This window comes from Gnatocerus cornutus, chromosome 9, assembly GCF_029298725.1.
Source record: "Gnatocerus cornutus isolate USDA-ARS CGAHR chromosome 9, icGnaCorn1.1, whole genome shotgun sequence".
In the NCBI taxonomy this organism is placed as follows: Eukaryota; Metazoa; Arthropoda; class Insecta; order Coleoptera; family Tenebrionidae; genus Gnatocerus; species Gnatocerus cornutus.
In genome coordinates this window covers 9,721,775-9,746,462 of record NC_142241.1, presented here as the reverse complement: position 1 = coordinate 9,746,462, position 24,688 = coordinate 9,721,775, and the positions used below count along the sequence as shown (strand labels likewise).

The 24,688-nt window shown below is 38.4% G+C and overlaps 6 protein-coding genes across 9 annotated transcripts in view; 3 read left to right on the top strand and 3 right to left on the bottom strand.

Moving 5' to 3' along the window:
* Positions 1–12,540, bottom strand: part of fng (Fringe glycosyltransferase) — a 32,467-nt gene extending 19,927 nt beyond the window's left edge. The window contains exons 1-4 of the mRNA XM_088044508.1: positions 12,296–12,540; positions 9,470–9,697; positions 6,007–6,055; positions 5,130–5,232 (exon numbers count right to left, since the gene is read on the bottom strand). Of these exons, the coding sequence (XP_087900634.1) occupies positions 5,130–5,232; positions 6,007–6,055; positions 9,470–9,697; positions 12,296–12,445 (530 nt within the window). The 5' untranslated portion in view covers positions 12,446–12,540. The remainder of the gene's footprint in view (positions 1–5,129; positions 5,233–6,006; positions 6,056–9,469; positions 9,698–12,295) is intronic.
* Positions 12,541–14,184: 1,644 nt separating this feature from the next.
* On the top strand, positions 14,185–15,577 carry RpL23A (ribosomal protein L23A). The gene is made up of 2 exons (XM_088045328.1): positions 14,185–14,293; positions 14,622–15,577. Exons 1-2 carry the CDS (start codon positions 14,257–14,259, stop codon positions 15,503–15,505), a joined length of 921 nt encoding a protein of 306 aa, XP_087901454.1. The 5' UTR covers positions 14,185–14,256; the 3' UTR covers positions 15,506–15,577.
* Positions 15,578–15,787: 210 nt separating this feature from the next.
* On the bottom strand, positions 15,788–17,720 carry LOC148168682 (putative tRNA (uracil-O(2)-)-methyltransferase). Its single transcript, XM_088045327.1, has 2 exons — positions 17,629–17,720; positions 15,788–17,584 (listed from the first exon to the last, which is right to left on the bottom strand). The coding sequence occupies exon 2, from the start codon at positions 17,560–17,562 to the stop codon at positions 15,826–15,828; it is 1,737 nt and encodes a 578-aa protein (XP_087901453.1). The 5' UTR covers positions 17,563–17,584; positions 17,629–17,720; the 3' UTR covers positions 15,788–15,825.
* A 175-nt stretch (positions 17,721–17,895) lies between these two features.
* LOC148168681 (corrinoid adenosyltransferase MMAB-like) lies at positions 17,896–18,995 on the top strand. Of its 3 annotated transcripts, XM_088045331.1 has the most exons (4): positions 17,896–17,988; positions 18,048–18,226; positions 18,278–18,623; positions 18,672–18,995. In XM_088045331.1, the coding sequence occupies exons 2-4, from the start codon at positions 18,165–18,167 to the stop codon at positions 18,900–18,902; spliced, it is 639 nt and encodes a 212-aa protein (XP_087901457.1). In that variant the 5' UTR covers positions 17,896–17,988; positions 18,048–18,164; the 3' UTR covers positions 18,903–18,995. The 3 variants fall into 3 exon arrangements, with proteins under 3 accessions (XP_087901457.1, XP_087901458.1, XP_087901456.1); XM_088045332.1 differs by having other exon boundaries at positions 17,896–18,226; positions 18,287–18,623; XM_088045330.1 differs by having other exon boundaries at positions 17,896–18,226.
* Sbds (SBDS ribosome maturation factor) lies at positions 18,956–19,895 on the bottom strand. The gene is made up of 2 exons (XM_088045329.1): positions 19,669–19,895; positions 18,956–19,614 (listed from the first exon to the last, which is right to left on the bottom strand). Exons 1-2 carry the CDS (start codon positions 19,797–19,799, stop codon positions 18,987–18,989), a joined length of 759 nt encoding a protein of 252 aa, XP_087901455.1. The 5' UTR covers positions 19,800–19,895; the 3' UTR covers positions 18,956–18,986.
* Positions 19,896–19,938: 43 nt separating this feature from the next.
* Positions 19,939–24,688, top strand: part of ssh (Protein phosphatase Slingshot) — a 36,201-nt gene continuing 31,451 nt past the window's right edge. The window contains exons 1-2 of one of the 2 annotated variants that reach the window (XM_088045323.1): positions 19,939–20,150; positions 20,624–20,803. In XM_088045323.1, coding sequence (XP_087901449.1) covers positions 20,094–20,150; positions 20,624–20,803 — 237 coding nt within the window. In that variant the 5' untranslated portion in view covers positions 19,939–20,093. The remainder of the gene's footprint in view (positions 20,151–20,623; positions 20,804–24,688) is intronic. The other variant, XM_088045324.1, reaches the window with a different exon arrangement.

Below are 24,688 nucleotides of genomic sequence, written 5' to 3'. Positions count from 1 at the left end.
CACTCTAACAAATCGTCGGCTTAATTTATTAAGTTGCTAAGTCCATTTTTGAACAAAATGCGTTTTCAATTTTACAAAGAGGTCAAAAAAAAGGTACAGCGTTGGATCCTTATATGTGTTATTATTTCAGAATTAAAAAACATTCTATTCATTATTCGCCAAATTTTCAAATCTCAGATTTGACGATAAATATGTAAAAAATAAGATTTCTCGACTTTCATTAAAAAAACTCAAAATGGATTTGGCAACTTAACGACCAAATCACAGAGCCGAATTTTAAATTTGGCGCTTATAAAAACTCTGCAGGAAAATAGCCTTTAGAAATATTTTATATCATAAATATGTACAATAGAAAGCAATGAGACATCTTAGTAAAACATATGTAATATAATATTTTTCCGCCTTTTAATTTATAATTATTAAATAATAACTTATTTGAATAAAATAAAAGAATTTTCCGCCAGCAAGATTTTATTTCGCGAATACATAGCTTCCAAAGTTATCGATCCGAGCGACTTAATATGTACTGTATTAAGTTGGATCAAAGCTAAATTCGGATAAGCACCGCAAAGACGAGGGTTTCAAACTCCAACCCTTACTCAAAAAAATTCACAACATAGAAAAACTAGCGCTTCTCGTTATCTTCCGAAAGTTTGTCCTGTTTCATTCATTTTAAATTGAATTCTGTGATAGTTTCCATAAGTTTCCCGAAGATTTGAAAGACTACTCGGATTTTAAAATCTCATGAATTTTAAATGCGTCACGATTCCAAAATAATGTTCCACGTACTGTTTATTTGAACAGACAACAATTTTCTACAGTTTCACCTAAAAAAGTAAAGTGTGTGTTTAGCTATTAACACGCTGTGTATAAAACCTACAGAGTTGGTCCCACAGAACAATGAGCACGACAAGCTCCAAACTTACGTGTCTCGTCATCGTACAACACAGACGGTTTATCTTTGTGGTGAATTGAAAAGCCGACAGCAACGAAGGATTATTCAAAGTATGATGGGCCATCAGGAGGGTGACCTCGCGCATTTAGAAATTTTAGACGTAGGTCACAGTACGCCCGCATCGTTCATCTATTTCAACGGCATTATTTAATATTTTGTCCCCTTGGGGTTCCTGAAAAGTTGTAATTATCCCAACCACGCAAACGTTGAGCAAGCAGATCGTTGTCAATTATTCAAGCTTGGTAGAAACGGAAGTTGCTCTCTTGGACGGCGTTGCTCAATCGTGAAACCGTAAAAAAACGGATCCCTCGTAAGTTATTGTCTTTTTTATTCAACCGTAAGAATGTCCAAGAAAAAATGGAAAATGGCAAATGGAGCGGCGCGTTTTCCCACCTTATCGTAAATTCCGTGAAGGGCCTATAGCTCTAGTTAACTTCAATTTGACATAATGTTCTTGTCATGTACACTCAATATCGTAAATATTCGTGATAAGTGGATCAAGAAAAATGTTCAATGAATTGTCGAGAAATTCTCAGCGACAGTTCAATGAGTCGACGAGAAAGCCGAGTAAGCATTCGCGGAAACATTACAAAATTATGTCTTAAATTCAAGTCAAACAAGATTATGCTAATACTTGGAATGCTTGATTTAAGCTAAGTTAATAAAGATGATATCTCATCCTTAACTGTCATTCTCTTTTTCTTATTTTTATTTGATTTACGATGGCTGACATTTTTGAAATGCGCTGTATTGAAACTTGATTACAAACTGCATTAACTGACAATGAGAGTTAATTTAATAAATCCGCCAGAGTTCATTAAAATATTGCTGTCATTGTTAATATAACTTATGAATTTTCACTGTGAAATTAATGGATGCGATATTAAAGCTAAATTAAGTAAACATCGCATAAATTGCCTATTTAACAATGCCATACATTGTCACTTTCATGAAACTGTATTGTTGTAACTATGTGGCTAAATTAATGGTAGTTTATTTTTGCCTCGTTAGTATTATCCATACAAAATGGGACAATACTGACTAACAATAGCAGTCATTTCCAGATTGCGCGCTTTCGCCAAACCGTTAAAATAGTTTGATCTAAAATCTTTAAAATGAAGCTCAAATTATCCTCCAGGGTCGTAATTTCCCCTCATAAATATCCTCCTGAAGATAACATAGTGAAGTCGAGACCGAGAAGATATCCTACAGGTTTGAATTAATCAAGAAAAACCGCGTGTACCGAAGGCTTCTTGCCTCGTTTTTTATCAGAATCCCCTGTAATCGTACCAGCCGCGTCAACAACGTCCACAGCTTCCAAGTCCATTAACACAAAAACTGGATTATTACTGCAATCGTAATCAAGTTCTTCAGATGATACCTGTCAGTTCAACTTAAAAACGCCGATAAGCAAGTGGAGGAACAACAATCAAGTCTTCAACTCGACCATCGCGGAAGCGTGTTGAGGTTTTTCGTCGGTGTCTTGTTGCCGAAGAACTTGGCTCGAATCTGCCACTTGAAATGAAAACTCATCAGCATTTAAGCGAGCGAGCTTTAATTAAAACGTAACGGTAACACAAACAATAAAACAATTCTGACATTCCGAAATTGCTACCAAACAAACGGACCCACTACTCGCCGATAAAAACCGAAAACCGAGCCTTCGACTACGTGCTTGAAATCGTTAACACGTTAAAGAAACGCCTATTGCAAAAAGTCCAACGAAAGGAATGGAAATTTAGGACGTGTCAAATTCGGTAAGTCAACGCAATTTACGAGATGGTCGCAAATCATTCGAACCTAATCGATTTTAATCAGGAAAGGTGATTTATTTTGAAGACAAAAATGTAACGTGTGTATCATCCGATCGGTTTTAATAACCGGATTCGAATTAACTTTCCAATTAAAACGGCCGTGATTCGGTGTTAAAACTTGAACGAGATTGTAATTTTTTTTTTGTTGCGGAGATAAATAACTCGCACCACCAACAAAAATATACAAGCAATTATCATGAACCTCCCATTTTATCGAGATTATTATCGTAAATTTTAATTTGGAGTCTGACAGTAACGCGGGATGTATTCAAATTTAAATTTAAGTAGCCAGGCGGATGCGCCGCCTCTTCTGATACCCGATGTGTTAATTCGAGGGTAATTCGAAGGTTGAACATACAAGAGGCGGTGGCCCGCGAGGATCTATCCAGGGACCGCTTCTAATGATATAAAAGATCCTCTCCCACCAAGTCCGAAATCATTTAGTCCAAGCATGGATACTTTGTAAAGCAACTCAAAGATTTATTATTACTATTATTAGTATACAAGGAAGAGCAATTCAGGTGTGACCAGATGTTCTCGCATTGAACACCTGAAGGGTTCACTGAATTGCATTATAATTCTAACACTTTCTCCGGCATGCACCACAATTCTTATTTTTTCTCCAGCGGACATGCGTTGCGAATACATGAAAAATGACTGAAATTTTTGCTTGTTTTAGCAGCACCTACGTGTCTCCTTCCCGGTGATTACTAGAAAATTAATCTTTCTCTTTGAAAGCCGTATTGTAACATTTTTCTTTTTTTGGATACAAGGCGTAGTTGCTCGTAATGAAGAGCGGATGTTTCAATTGTGTGTTTATGAACCGTAATCTGTGAATAAATTGCCACAACCGGTCCGCCAATTACCAGATGAAGTTCTCCACGGATTCGCGCCTCTCTCGTCGAAAGATGATGCTCGGCACGAAACGCTGGATGATACACAAAAACCGACAACTTTATCGCACCCTTCTTTCAAGTTAAAACGTGAAGCGAAACGCTCTCTGCTTACGTAATTACCAAATATAGGTGTTAAAAGGCACAGAGCTCTTACGAAGTACATAGCGCGTTTATTATTCCGAAATTGAATTTCTAGGGGTTGGGAAACGGACCGTGGGGAATTCTGAGATTTAAACGTGGATTTTGGATTTACTCCACCGGTTGGCGTTTTTTTGCTGTTTTATAAGGTCTCCCATATTCACAGCAGATGTTTTCTACCAGTCTAACACCCAGTGATTTCGGATAATTATGAGTCCAATTATTTTTGCCAGATGGACTATTCGTTATGGTGGTGAGCAAGTGGTTAGGTCTTAATGGTTAGGATCAAATTTAAGAAGGAAATTCCCCTTTAATTTATCACTGGTGGCCGCCAGGGGTGGAGCGGCGCAAAGCGCAACAAACGGATTCTTTTTAGTCCTCGAAGTTCTTTATACTCGTTCCTCTTTGAATCCTTAATATTTTTCGTACTCTTGTGTAATAGTGGTGCATGTAAATTTTAAAACACTTGTAAAATACGTTGTTAGAAAAATTAGAGATATAGCGCGGCTACTCCGGCCCTGGCGGCCGCAGGTAGAGCGGCCTCCCCAATTTAACCTCGCACATTACATGTCATTCGTGCTTCCTGAGTCTTCATTCAAGTATTAAATTTCAGGTATTTTCAGGACCACCTGTCGTTGACCAAATCATGAAAATTACAACGTTGTCACAATCGATTTGCAAAGTACAATACCCCTTCACCAGTGCTTCTTCCACAGATAGTCGATAATTAGAAAAGTTGACGAGTCGCTCCACAGTGCAGTCGCATTTTAGTTTTCAATTTTCCGTCGTTATCTAGAATCTACGACGCCAACAGCAAAACCGCTTATCGAGCAAAGGGCATTCTTTCTTTTCGTTTGTGGTGGCAAAGTTTGCGACCATCAAAATCCAAAACAACTTCGTCAGAGCGCAAAGTTATAGCTCCTCTATGGTTAAAGAAACAATATTTCAAGCCTACGGTTCTTTGTGTGCAAGTTTCCAAGATAATTTACGGCTTAATTTGAGTATCATTTATCACCTAACTGGTACAAAGTTTCGAATTAGAATAATACCTAAATTTGGCTCACAGAATGAGGAAAAGAAGGCTTGTTAGTTTAACACGTCGCTTTAAAGGATATGCGAAAAACAACGGACTAGTTTTAGGTACCTCCACACGAGCTTGCGTAACGTCATGAATATTCAAACAGGTACGGAATTAGCCGCCTACAGCAGGTGTGCACAAACAAAGAAACTAACCGCGAAAACGTTGATTAAGGATGTCCCTAGAGATTCGATTTGTCGTGCCAACACAACCGTCAAAAGGATTAAAAATGGGGGAGGGTCACTCACTTTTTGTCCGTTTCAATGAATGTGTCAAACTCCACCGACATCTTACAACATAGAGCCTTCCTGTTGTGTGACGAAGAACAGTTGGTGTTGATCATATGGCCATCTGGAATCAACAGAGTATTACTAAGTTTCTCCCAAGTGCGTGTGTTATAAACCAGACACACACATGCACCACATTTTTCAAAAAAACGTCCCCCATGGCAATGACCTTAGAACTTTGGTCACTGCCACGACACAAAGGGCCTGGAATGTGGCGATTTTATAAATAAATGTGGTAACTGAAGCATGGAGAGCACCTGCATAATATAAACTCCCTGTTCGTTCCACCCAGAAAGCAAGTACAGGAAACTCTTTGATTAGAGATCTTCTTTATTGTGCCTATTTTACATGAGGAGTGCAGAGACGGACTCGATTAAGGCAAAACGTGATGATCTCTTATTTCAACCGTAACAATACAGACGCGGTTTTATTATAATTAAATTCATCGTATAAATATTAACTCGGAATACTCGGCGCTGTGCCACCTACAATTCGCGGTGCCGCTAAGCTAAGGAAACCGCATTATTGCTGTTGCACTCGATGGCTTTACTAGAGGCGTTTATAATTGTTTTTGACTTCAATTGGAGGAAATTACCAGGCAGAGCGCCCACAGACGGTCAGTAGTATGAAAGGCAATCATTTTTTTACAAGTGATTGATTATACTTTCGATCTAAAAATAACGGCCTCTAATCTTGTTTCGGTACTTTTTTACTTCGACACTGCAAATTTTGCACCTGTTCTTGTTATTGGGGATTTCCTGGTCCGTCGTTAGAAATATTTAGTCTTAAAAGTTAATCTCGGCCCAACTTTCTTGTCTCGGCCATCGCAATAACTCACTTGTTTTTAACTGGAACTCCGGGTCGTCCGTATCGGTGAAGAACCAAGTCTGGAACAATAAAAACTGATTAAGCAGGGATATGAGATGAATGGCAGTTAATTAAGTGTCACAGTTTCTTATGAAGTTACATCACCGACGTAGTATTAATTTTTTCATACAAATTACTGAGTCATTGTCGTACTGCTGAAGTCATCTTTAATTATTCGCAAATTACTTTTTTTTTCAATGGGGCAAAGCCCTGCCATTTCCGGTTAGAATCACGAAATTATCAGTCCCACACAAAATCTTCAGATCCCACGAAATGAACATCAATAACGGCCACCAGAAGTCGAAAGGAGCTAATGAAACGCGTCTCTTGTTTTTCGGGGGAGTGCGCCGTTTCCCACGGGTTTGTTTAGTTTGTTTAATGTAAGCAGACAGTCATGTTACTTTCTCCAGCTTTGATTAGGAAATCACCCCGAAAACAGTCTCGTTCATTCTGTGACGCTTTGAACATATTTGCACGAGCTTAACTTTTCCGCCCAAAATAGTGCGGGGTGCAAGCGGAGTCTAATGTATTTTTACGGCAAATAAAACCCCAATCTGTGCAGGTATCCCGCGTAACGTGCATTCCTCCCTTATTTATTTACTTGATTGTATGCAAAGCCCGAACCCTGCTCTTGCCACTTATCCAAATATTTTACAATAGGTATCTCCGGAAAATGCTTGAGCACACATTTTCGGCGGGTTGGTCCATTCGGGGCTCTCAAATTAAAACAACAAACGTTCGTGGTGCCTCGCCTAAAAGCATTAAAATGTCTCACCCCATGTGCTCAGTCAGCACACCCCGGCAGACCTCTATTCCGAGAGTATCGAATTTCTAATCGATGTTTGCATCTCGACCCCCATGTGCACGCACCTGAACACGGGGAGACATGTATAGGGGTCTGTAGGTAAATAGTTTTACAGGTTTTGAATTGTCTGGATAAAAAGAGGCCAATTCAATCGAGTTTTCTGTAGTTCCCTGAAAAGTGTGACATTGCTGCTTAAATATTTATAGGCAACGAGATGTACTGAAGTTATTTTCTAAGTTAGCAGATAAATAAAAGAAAAGCCCTGGAAATTATTAATGGATTTTCAAATACAGATATGTACCGCCTTAAATCAACTATTCCCGACTTGGATCTTGGAATTATTTATTTTTATCGTCAAAAAAATAAAATCGTGGAAATTTACTTTTATAGCTACATGGACCGAAACTGCTTTCTCTAACTATAACTGACGGAAGTATAACATGTAGCTGACATATGGCTTTAGTTTGATTGACATGTAATAAGATGGTGGGACTTAATTAGAGGAGCTTCTTACATCTCATCACCAGAAATGGAAATTGCGAAAAAGAGGCACAACCTGTAAGAAATCTAATTGCGGTTTTTTTGAGTCTAGTCAAGCTGACCAGGAAGTTTCGTATCATGTAAAAATCCGCCGGTGCTTAATCGTTTAAGTTAAAAAGTCCCTGATATAAACACGAAAAAAACCTTCAAAGTGAATTCAATCAGGATTTCCGGGAATTCGCGGTTGATTGACCATCTTTGCAGAGTTGACAAACTTCCAGTCTTAGCAGATCGATTAATATTATCAAAAATTTACCCAAAGTATTCATTCAATATTTGTAATTCGTCATTGAATATTCATGTTTGGACACCTCTCGAACTTTAAATCATTTATCGTTATTGATTTTGGTGTCAACCAGAGCGCTACAGGTAACAATAAAAAATTGGTTTAGTGACATCAACCCGTGGGCTTGATTGTTATATGCGTAATTTCTTATAGTTTAGTCAGTGATGCTGATAAACTGATAAGGCAAATAAATATTTTGTCAAGGCGTTGTTTACGAGGACCGATAAGTAAACAAGAATGTCGAACAAAGGAGGGTTTGGTTTTGTTTTTAGAGAATTTCTTTTCGATATGCTGCATCGATACTGAACAATTAGCAGTGTGGCGCCAATACAACCAAAGATACAACTTTTTATAGAATTTCGGAACTTTGGGTTCACCCTATAACAAAAAATTTCCAAAATCTAAGTCTGTTGGTGCAGAATTTTGAAACTTCGTGAACTTAGTAAATGACTTATGAGTCACAACTTCCCTAAATTTCATCGCCGTGTCGCTAACACAACCAAAAATATTTTTTTATAGAATTTTGAAACTATGGGGTTCTCCTTAAAAATAAAACTTTCTAAAATCCTAGTCTGTTGCTCCAGAATTTTGAATTTTAGTACAGTTAATAAGTGAGGCACAACCTCCTGAGTCTGAAAAAAATATTTAGCGAAGAAACGGGAATTCTCCACAGAATATCTGGAATATTTGGTGCAAAACTGCCGAGTTTGTATGCGCGTACTAACAATAAGCGTATTCTTTTAGGTAATTAAATACGCCGCAACGAATGAAAGAGTAATAAAAATCATGGGATAATTAAAGGCAAATTCAGGCACAAGGTAAATAAAAACCAAAACGAAACTCGACAAAAGATAAACAACAAAAGAGCGAGTTTCCGGAAACTGTATTTTTATTACATTATTGTAATTTTTTGGGCTGTAATTACAATGGTAACTGCTCCTGAAGCGTCTAAAGTTGAATTTTGCATATAATAGAATTCGTCTGCGTCACAATGCAGGTGAGAACTTGTCCGATGTTATCATAAAATTGCGCAATTTCCTCGATTTTTTGCGCGAAGAAACTCCCTTATCCAACTCTAAACAAACACAATCCTAAGAATAAGATAGCAGAAAGTAAACTCAGCGTATTCCGTGATAACATCGAGTTGGTCATCGAAATTTGTGCCGCGGAGATAAAACCCGTGGGAATTGGAGAGAACGGAATAGCACTCAACACAAACACAATGAACCTAGTTAGACTCCGGAGCAGTAATGTTTATTATAATAATTACGAGGATGTCGTCAATTTAGTGTTCGGACCACGACGTCCATGGAAATTCGGCGGCGGGGGGGCCAATGGCACCCGTGGGAGTGCGATTGGGGTTTTTGTTTTGAGGATAATAGGGTGAACGTAACGCGTTCCGGTCGATGGGTCCTAATAAGCGCCCCTTGATAATTCAGTAGGGACCCAAACGTTCCCACGGGGCTGACACGCGTCCAGCATACGTTAGATGCGGTTACCTTGCAAGTCAATTTAGGACTGTATCCGCTGCGGAAATGATAGTTTGGGAGAAAAGGGGCGAATATTTTTAATACACACACAGAAAATGTTGCTCCATTTCAGACGCACAATCTCGCTGTCCATTAACTTTACATGAAAGTAAAACCACTGCGGCAATGAGGTTGTTAACAGTTCTCTAGTTATTTCATACCGCGAATCGAAATGGTCAGACCTCCGGGGGCTTTTCGTCGTCTTTATTCAACAGGTCTTCTCGAAATAAATTCCGTCATGCAATCAATTAAGAAAAATTAGATTTTTAGCTACCTGCGCTTTGGCTAATTGGAACCAAGTCTTCAGGATAATTGGCAGTCTTTGACGATGATAGCTCTTGGTGGTTTTTACACTAATGAACAGGTCATCAAGGACGGTCGTCGGAGGACGAAGAGTCGCAGTAGCTGAAGAGGCTTCACTGGTAACGGTCACGGCAGGATCTTCGTGAAGGCTTCGATCAAACGGCGCTCTCCTTCGTGCCAGTTTTTCTGTCAAGATTTCCTGGAAATCAAAGAAGAAAGCAATAAATTAGTTTCTTATGTTAACACACGTGTTATTGATTTCCGATTGATTAAAAAATAGTAAGATGGATGTCCCGACAGGTGATATCTCATATTTTATTGCCGCGCTGGATTCCACCTGCACTCTAGTGATAATTGGTGGGTAAACAGGATCCGAGAGAAGCTCGGACCAAAATTCTCCAATGATATAGTATAGTTAAGAGACCCTATTACGTAAATTGCGGCGACCAAATCCCAAACATTTTTCACCTTAGCTTTAAGCTTTACGAACAGTAGCCACTCAGGTGACATCGGAATCGAAGGAATCCTTCGAGAATCCCTCGCTGCACTTACAAGCAACTTAATCACCAAAGTACAAGTTCTTACAAATTACGTACTCCAACATTTCCGATAATAAGGCGACTATTACGTAACCAAGAGCTTCTCCGAGTATCTCAAATATTTCTTCGAGTCGAAATTTCGTGGTTCCATGGATTCTTCAAATCACTTTCCCGTGGGACACGACCCACGATTTACAAAAGTGTATTTACGATTGTTTTAGTGGGCGAAAAGTGGAGGGCGGAGGTTCTCATTCTCACCAAAATTGACCTATACACTACGTCATTTTGATTTATGGTTCATATAGATCACGAGACTCAATTAATCGAAACGATTTTATTTAGAAAGACAAACTTATTTGCTGGGAAACCGCGACTGTGTACTTAGAAGGTTATGCTCTCTGTTGGAATAATCTAAATAATCTTGCTTGAAGCGGTAATGGCAGTGGAGTGTAAATGATCCATCCAGAAGCTTCAAGAGTCATTTCTGGTAATATCAATATTAGCTGAAGCTCGGTGTAATGTTTTAGGAGAAATAAAATATCTTTACAAAGAGACGGTAAATCTAGAATTATCATTTGTGCACTGATGCGGACAGGATTATTGCGCGAAAACAAAGGTGTTGCTTAAACATTTGAATTGCGAAATTTCCGTTGTGTTTTCAACCAACGCAACGCGCTGTTTATTGGACTCTGTTCGCCTGAAAGGATTTTTTGAAATAACAATAAACTGTCTCTGAAATTACGCAAAAAGTGTCGGAAACACAAGTGCAAAATCAATTAATCACGTAATGATTTCTTTTTTTTTAATCAATTTTGCAACTCCGTTTTTGAAAGAGATATTTTCAATGAAAGCTTGACTTTTTTTTTTCGTATTATTCAAACATGAAATCATTCTCACGAACAAATGGCTAAATATAGCTTTGAAGCGCTCAGTAAAAATTTAATTCACAAAAGCGATTTTGTTTTAAATTGACATCAAATTGACAGTTTTTATCTATATTTGCCGCTTTGTATATCAATTTATTCATCACTTTATTAATGAACGAATTCATGCAAAACCGCTCATTAATTTAGTTGCGATTTTTCATAAACAATGTGGTTTTCATAATCATATTCATAAATACAATAAAATTCTGTTCTGGGTGAAACTACAAATGAGATGAATTTGTTTATTGACATCTTTTACATACATGCAAGAGACATTTGAAAACATTATTTACTTCAGATGCTGAATGCTTCAATCAGCTTATTTTTTATCCACGAATGAAAACACGTTGCGACTTTGCAACCCTTGGCACATTGAAATACGCCTATGAATATTTCTTTCCCCCAGTTTATTTCAACCACTGAATTGTTTACACTACAAAGACCCCTTTTAACATACCCGCGCTTTCAAAAAATATTTAAAATAAAGCTACCTACTTGAAAGGGAAGTTGTTTTATTTGTACCAGTAGAGAAAAAATAAGGTGCAAGATAACAAGTGTATCAAAACGGATCAATATTTCCAATAATGGGAATGAAAAATGAAAAGATGGAAAGAAAACAAACAAAATAAAATCTGAGAGCTCACGCTCTTTAATAATTGACTGCATGCAAATGCTGGTCGATAAAGTTGCCGTGTTATTTGTGCACCTTCGAATATTATTTGTGGAAGGTATGAAGGTATATATCATTAGTTTAATGGCTTCAGTTTAAATTATATGCAAGTTGGGTGCCGGATCATAAATCGCTGCATTTGACACCGTAAACTCCGAGATTTGTTGCTGAATATTATTGAAAACAAAAAGTATTCTTTTGAAGTAGAAAGAAAGGTATTAAATTTTATCGAAGAAACTTTTGAATTGTAATGGTTCTTCTGGGGGTTGAAGAATAGCCGAAGTTCCGAGGCATGTTTAAAGCGTTTCGTGCTCGCTAAATTATATCGCGATATGTCACCTTTTCCGTGTTTAAAATTTCCTTGCCAACAAGAAAACGCCTTTAAACAATCCAGTTTACACGACACTTTCTAATGTATAAAGTCTGTTCAGATTGATGTTCGATAATAAAAGCGCTTTTCTAACAAATTGAAATGATCTCCTCGCATGTTCATCCTCAGGGGATCGCCACCCTCTTGATGGCCGTGCCAGGCGCGCATCACCACCAAGACGACTTCGCATCAACAAGTGGTGACAGTCAAACAAGAGTGCTCCACGTCAAAGAATACAAATGAGAAGCAATTTACGTGACAATTTTTTCTAAAACACTAAAAGGTACTTTACCTCTTCATCGAGAACTCCACGTGACAGCGTCTGGTAAGCGAGAAGCGCGCTGTACGCCAGAAGAGCGGCCAAAGAAATAGTCTGTAACAACCTACGATGTCTGGCGTACATTCTGTCGAAGAGATTCACCTGGTCACCGGAGCACGACATGGAAGGGCACACCAAGTCCAACACATACTTTCAACCCTTGCGAACACACTGATCGAGAAGAAGACACCGACGGACGACAATGGTGGCAACAAAGTTGCACGAAAGACAGACGGTGCTTGACTGACTCGGGCACCATGTTGTGTGCTGGTTGTTGTTTGTGTTGAGGTCCCCTCGTCCCGCTGAGACGATTGTGCTATGGAAGGGGCACACGCCAAGGCTTTGCTGCGTTTTGTTACCTTCAATAGTACCGGGGACCAACCATGGAAGGCTCTGTGTTTTTGAAATGACATGCCCGATTAAGTACCTGCGAAGGTGCGGAGGTGTTGCAAATTGGATCGGGCTATGAGGACAATCCCAACTTTGCAAGGTTTTTATTGTCCCCAGCGGGGACCAAGAGGACGTACCGGAAGTACTTTAGTTCCGAAAACAAAATAATTTTAATGTTGAGAGACGGAGCGCATAAACGTTCAACTGCCTATAAATTACCGAGAAATTAGTGTCAATTTAAGCTTGAGTTTTCGATTTTTATGTGAAAAATGATTCAGGTAAAGTGTTTACAAGTTTTCGATTACAACCGGTTCATGAACGGGCATTCTTCCTGCACATTTGTATAGTTGTCAGTGTCACCAACAATGTGTCTTTTCTGCCTCATTTAACACCTAATCCATTGGACTGAGCTCCTAATCCTCGACCAAATAATTGATACAGAAACAGAAGGGAATTCACTGCACTGAAAATGTTTAATTTACACAAAGAACCCCTATCAACCCTTGTCTGAAGAAATATAACAGACGATTTTTCATCCAATTCACGGCCACCAACAAATTTGAATAAATGTGAAGAAAAAAATCTATACCAGTTCATTCATCTCTTTTATAACTTTGGCCAAAGAAGGTGTCAAAAAATATTTAAAGAATTTATGCAAATTGTGAAAACTTTGCACCTGTAGAGAGTAGATTACGCATATAAAATTAATACGTCCTACGTAATTTTATCCCACACTAACTCCTTGCGGGTATACATAAACGCCAGAGACATTTTTAAGTGATTAACATGCAAAAGAGCAGTTCCAAGAGAAACTCTTCTTATACCACCAACGTCGCTCCTAGAAGTTTCGTAATTTTCAGTAGTTTTGTTTTCGAGGGTCTCACAGGATCAAAGACAGATTTAGCCGGTGAAACTTTGGATTTTTATATTTTAGGGAAATCCCGTCTAGGAATAACAAAAGATTTTTTTATTTTATTCGTGTCTGTAGATCATTTGTGTCACATTGTCAAAATTTGTCGTGAATAACTTAACAGGCTACAATACAATGTTCAAGAAGCTGTTTCCACTAATAAGTATTAGTTTATTTCTTATGGGTTTCTTCCCCATGGCTTCAACTATAGAGTGTCATCAAAATATAACACAATATAAAGAAAGTGATATTGAAACTTTAAGATGTGTCTTGGAACATCTAGAAAATGGCGATCTCGAAAAATCAGACCAATATCCAAATGAAGAAGAAAATTTGATTCTTACACATGGTAAAGTTTTAAATTACGTATTCGAAGATGTCTACCCTGAAATATATTGCAAGAAATGTACGATTCGACTAAAACACGGAACTTTCGTTGTAAATGTCGATTGTTCCGAATGCGTCGACCATGCGTCCCAAATTGCAGGACCAATGAAGTTTAAAAAAATGTTCATCTACTGAAAGAAGTACTCGTAATTTAAATTTCCCGCACTGTCAGTTCTGTGTCGCGTCGCCTCCTACTTCCTGCGGCGACTTCAACAACTACCTCTTTTACTGTGTGTTCGTGACAAACATGGCTCCGACAAAGCCAAAATCAGCGGAAAAACCCGGTAAGTTAACAGATTTCGCCCACAAATGCCCTTAAATTTAAAATCATAACAATAGCCCGTCTTTTTCTGTTAATGTCGGTGTATTTTAACCCGGATATTTGTCAGAAATGAGTTTGTTAAAAAACCACGCGGATCGGGCCACATGTCCGGACTTTTTCGACAAAAACAAGCAATAAATCACGACGGAAACTTATCGTAATGATGACTAGATGTGTGGGAATCTCTTTGAGAACCGTGAAAACACCCTTGTAACACAAATCTGACCCTGTTTACACCCCTCAAGAATTGAGGTTATGATCCACTTTTTCTTACTCAAATATTCTTCCAGCTGCGAAGAAAGAGGAGAAGAAGAAGCCTGCATCAGCCCCGGCTGCTGCAGGTGCGAGCACCTCGTCGAAAGCTCCAGCACCAGCCCCCAAAGCTGCTGCGAAAGCATCTTCAACTAGCACAGCGTCTAAACCTGCAGAGAAGAAAACCACTTCGAAAACTCCAGCGCCTAAACCCGCGGCGGCTGCGAAAGCCTCAGGAGGTAGTAAAGCTGCGCCGGCCCCTGCTGCTGCTTCTAAGGCTAAAAGTGCGGCTAAACCCGCCGCCAAAGCGGGTGCGAAACCCACTGCTAAAGCCGCCGCCGCTAAACCTGCAGCCAAAGCGGCCGCCAAGAAACCGGCGACTACTAAGGTTGGGGCGAAACCTAAAGTACCACCAAAGGCTATCGTTACGAAGCCTAAGAAGACCGTTCCTGTGAAACAGCAGAAAGGTGTAGGGAAGAAAGTCGCAGCGCCTGCAGCTCCAGTGCAGAAAGCTTTGAAAATACAAAAGAAGGTGATTAAGGGACCTCATGGAACTAGCGCTAGGAAAATCAGAACGTCGGTGCACTTCCATCGTCCACCAACGTTCAGACCTCCAAGGAATCCTAAATATCCCAGGAAGTCTGTACCCACCAGGACTAGAATGGATGCGTACAATATTATTAAATTCCCATTGACTACTGAAGCCGCGATGAAAAAGATTGAAGACAACAATACTTTGGTGTTTTTGGTACACACAAGAGCTAACAAACACCACATTAAGGCTGCAGTTAAGAAATTGTATGACATTAACGTCGCTAAGGTTAACACATTGATTAGGCCGGATGGTAAGAAGAAGGCGTATGTGAGACTAGCCAGGGATTATGATGCATTGGATGTGGCCAACAAGATTGGAATAATATAAAAGGTATCTTCCAATTTTATTTTTTGTACTATAATGACGTATGAATAAAAGTTGGAGATGCTCATAAGTAAAGTTTATTGTTTAACTTTTGCAAAATAAATATTAAATTAGTTTCAGTGTTTTCAGGTCCATTATGCCATTCAAATTGTTGTAGTCATTATTTTCCTAACAACTTTTTACTGATTTACATAACTTTTTTATTTTTGTCCAAAACCATTTCTTGTCTTTTTTTTTGTTTAAACCATTCATCGCACTTATGTATTTGGGAAAAGAAAACAACACTTCTCGTCAGTAATTGTTTATTTACAAAATATAATTTCTCAGTGTTTGTAAGCACAATCTTCAGCCTCATAGAAACACCCATCTGGATGATGACCCATGAACCAGCACGTCTTCTCCCTGTATTTATCAAATTCCTTAATACTTCTAGGACTCTGCAAACTTACAGCACCACCGCGAACGTTAAATATATATTTATGATTCTTCAGCAAAGTTTGCATCCCACCATATTCTTTCTTCAGTTGATTTTTGTCTTCTCCAGAAATTTTACCAGACAAGTATTTCAAGTTTTTCGTTCCTCCTTTATTCCACGGTTGCCCCGTATCTGCTTTTACAAGACAAGGAGTGTCTAAAATCTCTTTAAAAACCAAATCTACGATTCTTTCAATCAGGTCTTTTTTTAAATGGGTGCAATTCCGCACTGTTTCAACTGCGTTCCTTGCCTGAAAACTCCCATTTAAACGTTCAGCAATAAAAGCGGAGATATTTTTTCTAACGTCATCGTGGGGGTTTTCTAGCCTAGTCCCAACTAAACACGTCCTTCTGGTTGATGGTATTCTGAGTTTATCTATACAAGTTGTAAATCCGCACGTGTCTGAAATTTTTTTGATGTAATCAATATAATCTCTGTATTGACTGGTTTTATTGTTGATTCTCATATATTTGCGCCCACTGAAATCGTACGTGCAACATGGTAAAACGAAATAATTAGTCCTAGGTGAGCTGTTCAGAGCTATTACAGGAATCCACGGCGTTAATTCATCCGAATGATTCCCAATAATCCATGTGGCGTCCGAAAAAACGGATTTTGGGGTAATCGTTCCTATCCTAACGTCAGCTTCGTTTGAGTAGAGTTCCCAGACTTCACGTTCTCTAATATCATAACCACAGCCTTGATAGCCCTCCTTATTCAGGATATAAACCAGAAGACCGTTCCCACATCCACAATCCACAAAGTTGATGTTCTGAGCCCCAATTTTGCGCCACAAACAAATTAAATACGCTACAATTCCTATATCTTCATACACGTATTTATGGGGGTCTGTATTCGCCTTTTGGGGCCATCGCTTGACGAGATTCTCTCCATATTTCAGCTTCAGTTCTGAGTATAGCGCGTGGTACGATTCTGGAGATATCAGTCCTAGAGATTTGATACTTGTGTCTTCAAGAATCCCATTTTCAACCCACTTCAAAACTTTTGGAAACAATCTGTCGGCTAACCACTCGGCACTTGCGGTGTCTGCATCTTCAAATGAGTTCACGTTAATTTTGAGGTTTCCAACTTGAGTCAGTTCAATATGGTAGGGGAATGGAGGTGCGACTGTTTGAGTTTGTTCTTGGGGGGCAAAAAATGTCACTGTTCTCCTTTCTTTATCAAAAATAACAATCTCTATACATTTTGCCTGGGGACCACGTGGAACTAATAAACGTAGCGAAATGAATTCCCCGGCAGGACTCTGTTCAAAGTCACTAAAACTAACTTCTTCAATCAGCGCGCTTTTGTCGTACACGTCTGTTATGGTTCTGATGAATTCTAGATTGAGTTTACCGACATCTTGGACCTTTCTAATCTCATATAAAACTGCCTCTCGCGTGAACATCTCACAAATCCGTTTAATACGAGGGCACTGGAGAGAAATTCTACAAAATAGAAGCGGCGTAGCTGCCACCAATTTCCTGTTCACTACATTAGGTCTATCATGATAAATCTGTACAACATTCCAGAAATTCTCCAATGGTATAAAATTGGTACTTGTGACTAACGGAATTTGATCCATTTTAATTCTTCTTAGGAAGATACTGAAAAAAACCGGTAAATCCTCGTTACCACTCAGACAACTTACTTTTTTTAAAACCCAGTCAGCATCCTCAAAGGAACGTGCAACGATTTCTCTTATCCTTTCTGGATCTGTTTCTTTGACGTGCTGCTTGAAACTCTACGAAAATAATAGTTTTTTGTTACAGAAAAAGGTAAAAACGGACCTGTTTGATCATGAACTTGTAGTATTTTTTGGGGCCTTCGGGTAACCGATCGCACTGACGAATCAAATATTTAAACAACACTTTTGGAGGGGTGTCACCTTTGGAATCACAATAACTCCTCCAGGAGAACAGGTTTCGCAAACATGTGTTACAGAATTTGAGGTTATGTAAGGTTATGTTTGACATGTTGTCGTAAATATGTTAATTGTTATGTTTTCGAAGTAAGCAATTACTTGTGTGGTGCTACTTGTGATTCTAATGGATCTAATTGGTTTTTTAGTGCTAATTAAATCGAAATAAGTCTTTATTTAGGAGTGACGTAACCTTTGACACAGCTGTCAAATCCCGTTTCCCTAACCTCACTTCTTGTTTGTGTTGTCCTGTTATTTTATCGGAGATGGTTTTTCGGCGCCTGTTTCAGCCCCAGTTAACGAGTGTATTGAGACATTTTAGCGACAAGTGAGTTAATATTCTCTGCTTTTTTGTGACGTTTTTACGCTTTAATTGAAGGAAATTTAGTCCTCAGTATTTCAACCGAGACGGAGATAAAGGAGTATCTCGCATTTTATCGGATGAGACGTTGCCTAAAGATGACAGAGTTTTTAACGCAATTGGGGCCACGGAAGAGCTACTTAGTTATATAGGATTGGCGCGTGAACACGCCCAAGAATCTGAACATGAATACTCTGATAAACTCAAACGAATCCAAACTATTATAATAGATTTAAGTACTGCAATATCACGTTCCAGTGACGTTTCAAAGAAACTTATACCAATCAGCCACACTAAAGAACTAGAAGACTGGATCCATGAATACTCAAAAGAACTGCCGCCACCAGAGCAATACATTATACCAGTGAGTTTTCAAGGGTTGTCTTTATATGTAATTATAAGAGAATTTCAGGGAGGCGGAGTGGCAAGTGCGTCGTTGCATGTTGCACGCTCAATTTGTCGCAAGGCGGAACGAATAATTGTACCACTTGTTAGAGATGGGCAACTACATAATGAGGCCCTCAGTTACTTGAACAGGTTGGGCGACTTTTTGTTTGTTGTATCGCGAATGGCTGCCAAACTGGATAAAAGAACTGAGTCAATTTACATCCCAAAGCCTGATGAAAAAATTCAAGCTCAATAGTTAAGTTTTGTGTCTGTTTTGTATATATCTTGTTATTAGTAATGACGACTAGGACAGTTTACATATGATTTTAATAAAAACAATTTACATGTATTCAAGGCCTGACGCCATTTCCTTGTACGATAGAACTTCCAGGTACGCTCCGTTTTTTATTTCTGCTTGCACCATTTGATCAATTTCCTTGAAGTAGCCGGGATCTACCACAAAAATGAGCGTCAATTGGTCCTCTTCGCGATCCTCTTTCTCGATTTCCACGCTCTCGATCTTACTAATCTTGTCTTTAAACTTCTTGGCCGTCTTCCCTCTTGAGATGACTTTGAGCCTCATTTTAGCTCGCTCTAAAGGTATCTGTTCTTTCAATAGTTTAATAACTTGAAGAGCTTGTTGTTTGGCTGACTGGTTGGGCTTGACTGAATAATGAACATCTTTCATTGCTTTTTCTATGATTGTGACAGGATAAGGTCGTTTTAACTCCGGATTGATACATTTTTCAGAAACTGTGGTGGCAATGTCCTTGAAAAGTTGATCGATTTGACTTTGGCGCTCTTTATCCGACACTTGTAGTTCGCCTTTCATTAAAATTTCCTTGCAGATTTCTGTTTGATCGTCTTTACCAAAAGCTTTAATTAAATCCTCTTTTTTCGCAACTTGGCCTTTCGAAACGTTGGTGAAAACCGCATGGGACTGAAGGACTTCATCGATGTCTTTCTCGCTACAAACCGCTTAAGTTAATTGTGCAATAATTCGTAATATGCGCTCTACTTACACCTGATTTCTCCATGACACAACTTTATTTCTGTAACAGGCGATCTCGAAACGTTTTCCTCCCTTTTTTATACGCACCACCGCGATGTTTGTTAATCTGATTTGGTTCGTTGGGGTGAAAATTTTCGACATTTTTGAAATCTGACTTGCAGCACATTTGACAATTTACAGTTGTGGTAATGTTTAGGTAGGTGAGGTACAGATGGCGCTAGGGGTTTTTTGACGAGTGCACCGCGCGCTGATTGGTTAATTTTTGTAACGAGCCTCGTGATTGGTCGAAATGAAAGTATTGAACATGGCCCTGTATGACGTTTGTTGTGTTAGTTTTTTGTCAAAAATAATAAAATCATTTTTGAAAGGGTGTTTTTGAGCTGTGGGGGTTTTGTGAACGAAACTGATGTGGTTGTGTGGTGTAAATTGTGAGACATGGCCCTAGTCACCGTGCAAAGGAGTCCCAGCATCAATAATTCACCAACTAGCCTCGTAAGTCCCAAGTTATTTCCTTCCCAGTCATTGTTTATATTTAGAAACGCTTTAAAAGTGCGGGAAGACTTATAAACATCGCTGTCATTATAGTATTTAAAGTGAATCTATTTAGGTTATATTTAATTAGAACCTTATCTAATCTCGTGGCAGTCAAACCAAAAAAAACGTAAATATTTTCGATGAGCCAGTATCAAAGTCCCGTAGAAATTGTCTTTTTCCCATATTAATAAAATCACCTTCCTAAAAAGGCATTAAGCCACTGCTGTCACCTTTTTTGACCTGTTTTTTCCCAACTTGGACAATAACGGTATCAGGGTTTTTAGTACCGTGCAGTTGTCGTATTGGAGCTCTCATCGCATTCGCAGCTGTTCTGTCAGTTTGCTTCAGGCAGCCTCGGTGGTAGTGTGCGTGCGTTACGAGCCCAAACCAAAATACAAACCCCATTGAACCGAGCAATGTCTTGTGATTAGTTGGTGACAATGCTGTACATCCTGCCGCCTCCAAGGACCCCAAATCCGCCATCTCCATGGGAGAGCATCCTATGCACCGGTGGCGGCGGCAGCGGTGCTAATACCAACAATGCCACCCCCTGGAAAGGAAAACGGAAACCGCCAAGGGCGCGTCTTAGGACGTTGCCAGTCAAGAATGATGTGAGTATTTCGGTTGCTTCCCGTTGCATAATAAATTCAGTCGAGTGTGGCGGGTTTTTGCCGCCTCCGGTATGAGGAAGCGATCTAAATGCATTGGCTCTGTCCCAGGAATCAATAGATGTTCGACCGGTTTAGAGGCATTCGATTTGCAATTCATTGATCGGAGGCTGCGAGATACGGTCAAATGAGTAATGCAGCAAGGGCGGCTTGTGGGGGAGGAAAGGGTGCAAGGCACCGAAATTTTATAATGAATCAGTTTTCGATAATTGTTGGCAATAATCCGCGAAATTGCTTTCAATTGTATCCATTCAATCTAAAAATGTTCAATTTGCTGCGTGGTCCCAAATAACTTCATTATCAGTGCGGTCATAATTAATTCCCACCATTCCGAGTTTTGTCTTTACTTAGCCTTTTAAGTCGTTGACAAATTCATAAATTCGTATTTTTGTTTGAATAAATATTTCTGTTCAAACACGCGAATTTAGAATTCTTTGGAATTGGCCTTGGTTGTTTCAAGCTTGACTAGTACATAATTAAATTTCAACCAAAACAAGCCTATCACATTAAGAAGCAATTTGTTTTATATCCAGGGCATTTTCTACTCAAATACAGCATTATCATTATCGTTTTGGTTGCGTCATTGTGGTTCACGCTGGGATAATTTTTATTTCAGAACTGGACCAGAAATTATTAATTCAGATCAAGCAAAACCACATCAATTTGTATCCATCATCCAGCAGAAAAATGCATGTGGTCTTATCTAAATAATGCGCAATTTTAGTGAGTCATCCCTAACTTTCGAAAATTAATTTGGAACCATCATAAACTCCTTTGTTGGTAGTCGATAATGACAAACCCCTCAAATAATCTCGTTAATTTACTACCCCTGTTGTAATGATAAGGAAGCGGAGGGAGTGAGCCATCATCAAAGAACGGTTTTCTAGTCATTGTTCCAAGTCCTAATAGTGTTTCAATTCTAGTTGGACAAAGTGAAGTCTTTTCCTAAAATGGCTTAATTAGCCTCTAAATTGATGAACCAAAATGTTTTATTTTAATGAAACACTTCCCGGTCAAGGCCAGCGGACTTAACCTGATTGATAATGTTTCTAAACACTGATAATGTTATCGAATTTGGCAATTGTTTATTTAGTGGGCCATAATTAGGAGCGACTCTTATTGCTTATTAGATAATTTATCCTCAGGAGTCTGTTTTGAGACGCGCCCTTATTTTGTAAGAAATGATATAAAACTTTTCTCTTATGCTCATGATAAGATAGAGTTGAGTTAGTACATACAAGGTAGACAAGCAGTCCAGAATATACAACATATTTGTTTATAGTTGTGTGGTTTTACAACGTGAGATAAAACAAGTCTTTGTGTTCACTTTTCAAAAAATTTGTGGTGGTTGAACGAGGTCTTGCGATAAATGGGTTGGGTTACCCGGAAACTGGATAACAGAAAACTCGCATTTGCCTACGATTCGGACTCTTTTTACTTGTCTTTTGGAAAAGTAAGTAGGTACAGTAAATTTGGGTGAAAAATAATTAATTAAAAATGTAAAAAACAGAAATTTGATGACTAATCTTGTAATCAGGTTAATAAGATAATAAGTTTCACTGCTTTGAGCAGTTTTACGACTTTTTCCAAAACGCCTATACATTGGTCAAAAGGTTTCTTTCCTTGCTCGATAAGAAGTTAATGTCATTTGTTAATTCCACCTCGAATGAAGAGTGGTGACCCAATGTTATCATTCTCGCTTAATAAGGAGATAAATTGTAATTTTATTGGAGTCATTAATCCCGCATTTTTTTGAAGCAGCAACTCGCATCGAAATCGAAATTACGAGGGGTTACATTCCGTATCGCAATTACCGCCTAATTAGCGTTTTTCAAGCTGTTTACCTGCAATGAATCTATTAACTATGTTAATTAATCGAACTTCTAGGTGGTTGACTCACAGGTGAAAAGTATCGTTAAACCGATCGCGCATTATCTTTGCTCTACTGAATTCCGGTAATTTTCGTAAAATTAATAATCACCAAGTAAATGTTCGTAAAGCAGTTTCTATTTATCAGAACTGAAATCAAATATTAATTTGTTTCGTTTCGATCAATTGCCCAAAAAGAGATTGTCGAAAAGCAATTTAAGAACCACCTTTGGAAATTTTTCATGGTAATATTGCATCACAGCCTTGTAATAATAAGTAATTAAAATCTGCCTTAAAATTCCGCCAATGGAATGTTACATAACAGTATTTGCAGAATCTCAAAACTCCAAGTTGAGTTGATTTAAATTAACCTTTCTCGTAAAGTAACCAGGAATTCTTTACTGCATTACAAATATTTTTATAATGTACCGCCATTAAAACAATGGAAAACATATCTTTGTCGGGGAAATTGATGCCCATACTCTCATTTTGTACAATTTCCCAACACGGTAGTAAGCATGTAACACCACATTGCTTAAGTAACCGGCAAAGCCATATAATTGTTGCGTTGCAGCGTCATAATTTCCTGTGATTACGTTAATCAAACCTAACATCAGGAACAGATTTATTAACGATCTGTGAGAAGGTGACCACAATAAGAACACGACAAGCGTTTTTTCTCTAGAAAGTTGACAGATCGAAATCGATAGATTTTGTTGGTTGCTAAAGCGTGCAAGCCGGCGACGAACCGTTACATGTCGATCAAAAACCGCGTTGTAATTGCACATATTAAAAATTGATGTCATGCGGAAATGACCGCGTGGTTTGTATTGTTTGTCCGCCATTTTAACCCATTTCGTAGCAAGTTCACAATAACTTGATGATGATGATGACATTATGATTGATGCAATGACGTCCTAGTTAGGAGGAGAAGAACGCATTTTCTGAAAATTTCAGTTCTACAGTACATGCATGTTATAGCGAAGGCTTCGATAATTGTAGAATACTGTTCAGTCTATCAGAAACTAAGATGCATTCTTGAGTGCAGTAAATGTTCGAGAATTACCTGAATACAACAGATAATTAAATTTCACTGGAAGAAAGCAGAAAGAATCAGGGAAATAGGTAGTAAAAGGAAAGACAGTTGAGGGCCAAAGATCAGAAAAAAGTGAAAACAGTACCATATTAGCTACGTTTTTGTTTCAATCATGGTACAAAATCCGGTATGCATTGCTGAAATAATTACATATTTTATCAAAGTGCAAATTATCGCTGTAGATAAATAAAACATGTGGTTCATACTTGGTATTGTTTTTTGTTCTGGATCTTAAGCGGATTTTTATGCAAATTGCGTCTAGCGTGTATTGTAATTAACCTGTTTGTAAATAAACCTACGCACTTTGTGCGTGAAATATAAGCACTTTTTTCCCAATTCAGCCGCAAAATAACAATTGGAACAGGAACAAAAGAACTTTTGGTGAAAGTGTTCATTTCATTATCGTGACGTTGTGTTTGTTATTATCTTGTCGAAGTATAGCGAATGGTTTCAAGGTATGAAGCCAATAAAAAGTTCCACCGAGGATTTGTATAAATAGATGGAAATAATATAAACGAATCAGATGTTTATAACTGCTATAAACGCTTAGATTCAATCAGATTTTGCGTTAGTATGGTAATTTGATGGGAATTCAAAAAAAATTACTTTAAACTGTTATAATCACTAATAATATTTCATGTATTTGTAATTAATTTTTATTCATATTACTTAAAGTATAGTGGGTGGTAGGTTTATCTCTGATAACTAAGCTTAACCTTTGCTCCTGATACTACCCTAATATAGACGTCTGCCCTTTGATCCGGGTAGATATTCTTAATTTGTATTTCTAATAGAAATTATGTATTTGATCTTTGATCCGGATGCGACCCCCATTAGACATTTGGTCTTTAACCCATTTTTAT